This window comes from Egretta garzetta, unplaced genomic scaffold (genome assembly GCF_000687185.1).
Source record: "Egretta garzetta isolate BGI_Z169 unplaced genomic scaffold, ASM68718v1 scaffold892, whole genome shotgun sequence".
Classification (NCBI taxonomy): Eukaryota; Metazoa; Chordata; class Aves; order Pelecaniformes; family Ardeidae; genus Egretta; species Egretta garzetta.
Genome location: NW_009258807.1, coordinates 12,800 through 13,757, shown reverse-complemented (window position 1 = coordinate 13,757; position 958 = coordinate 12,800). Strand labels below are relative to the sequence as shown.

Genomic DNA, 958 nt, shown 5'->3' with positions numbered 1-958 from the left:
TTTTGGGCGGGCAGCGCCGGTTGTGGCCCGGCTGCCGGTGCCGTCACCGTCTGCCACCGCAGCCCTGGCTCGGGCGGCTGGGAAACGGGTGATTTCGAAAGGGAGGTTGGCAGGGAGTGCTTTGCGTTGGGAAAAACAGCTGGGGGGGGAAATTCCCTGGAAAAACCACTTCTATGTCCCGCCACGGCACCCCGGGGTGTTGGCTGGGGCTGGCCCCACAGCTCTGCCTGGGGTTGGGGGGTCTGGGGTGCTCTCCCCCCCCCAACCCCCTACCCTGTGGTGTTTTGGGGTGCTGAGGCTGGGCTGGGCTCTCCGCAGAGTCCCGTAACTTCAGCGACGATCGCATGGTGTGTCGGGAGATCCGGCGTAACTCGGCTGGCTGCCTGCGGATGCGGGATGAGTGCGAGAAGTGCCGGGAGATCCTCTCCGTGGGGGAGCCGGGGGGGGATGGGGACCCTGGACAGGGACCGTGGGTGGGGACTGTGGATGGAGACCATGGATGGGGACACTGGATGGGACCATGCTTGGGGACTGTGCTCAGGGACCACCCTAGATGGGGACCATGGATGGAGACCATGGATGGAGACCACGCTTGGGGACCGTGGATGGGGACCATGCTCAGGGACCAGGAATAGGGACCCTGGATGGGGATCCTGGATGGGGACCATGCTCGGGGACTGGGGACAGGGACCGTGCTCAGGGATCCTGGATGGGGACCGTGCTCGGGGACCATGCTCGGGGACCATGCTCAGGGACCATGCTTGGGGACTGGGGACAGGGACCATGCTCAGGGACCCTGGATGGGGACCATGCTCAGGGACTGGGAATGGGGACCCTGGACGGGGATCCTGGATGGGGACCATTCTCAGGGACCGGGGACAGGGACAGGGAGCGTGCTTAGGGACCCTGGATGGGGACCATGCTTGGAGACCGTGCTCGGGGAGGGCGGGAGGGACAC

The 958-nt window shown here is 66.0% G+C and overlaps 1 protein-coding gene across 1 annotated transcript in view; it reads left to right on the top strand.

Moving 5' to 3' along the window:
• The window catches only part of CLU (clusterin), a 2,503-nt gene extending 1,950 nt beyond the window's left edge, over positions 1–553 (top strand). Inside the window, exons 4-5 of the mRNA XM_035889358.1 lie at positions 298–473; positions 542–553. Of these exons, the coding sequence (XP_035745251.1) occupies positions 298–473; positions 542–553 (188 nt within the window). The remainder of the gene's footprint in view (positions 1–297; positions 474–541) is intronic.
• The last annotated feature ends 405 nt before the right edge of the window (positions 554–958 follow it).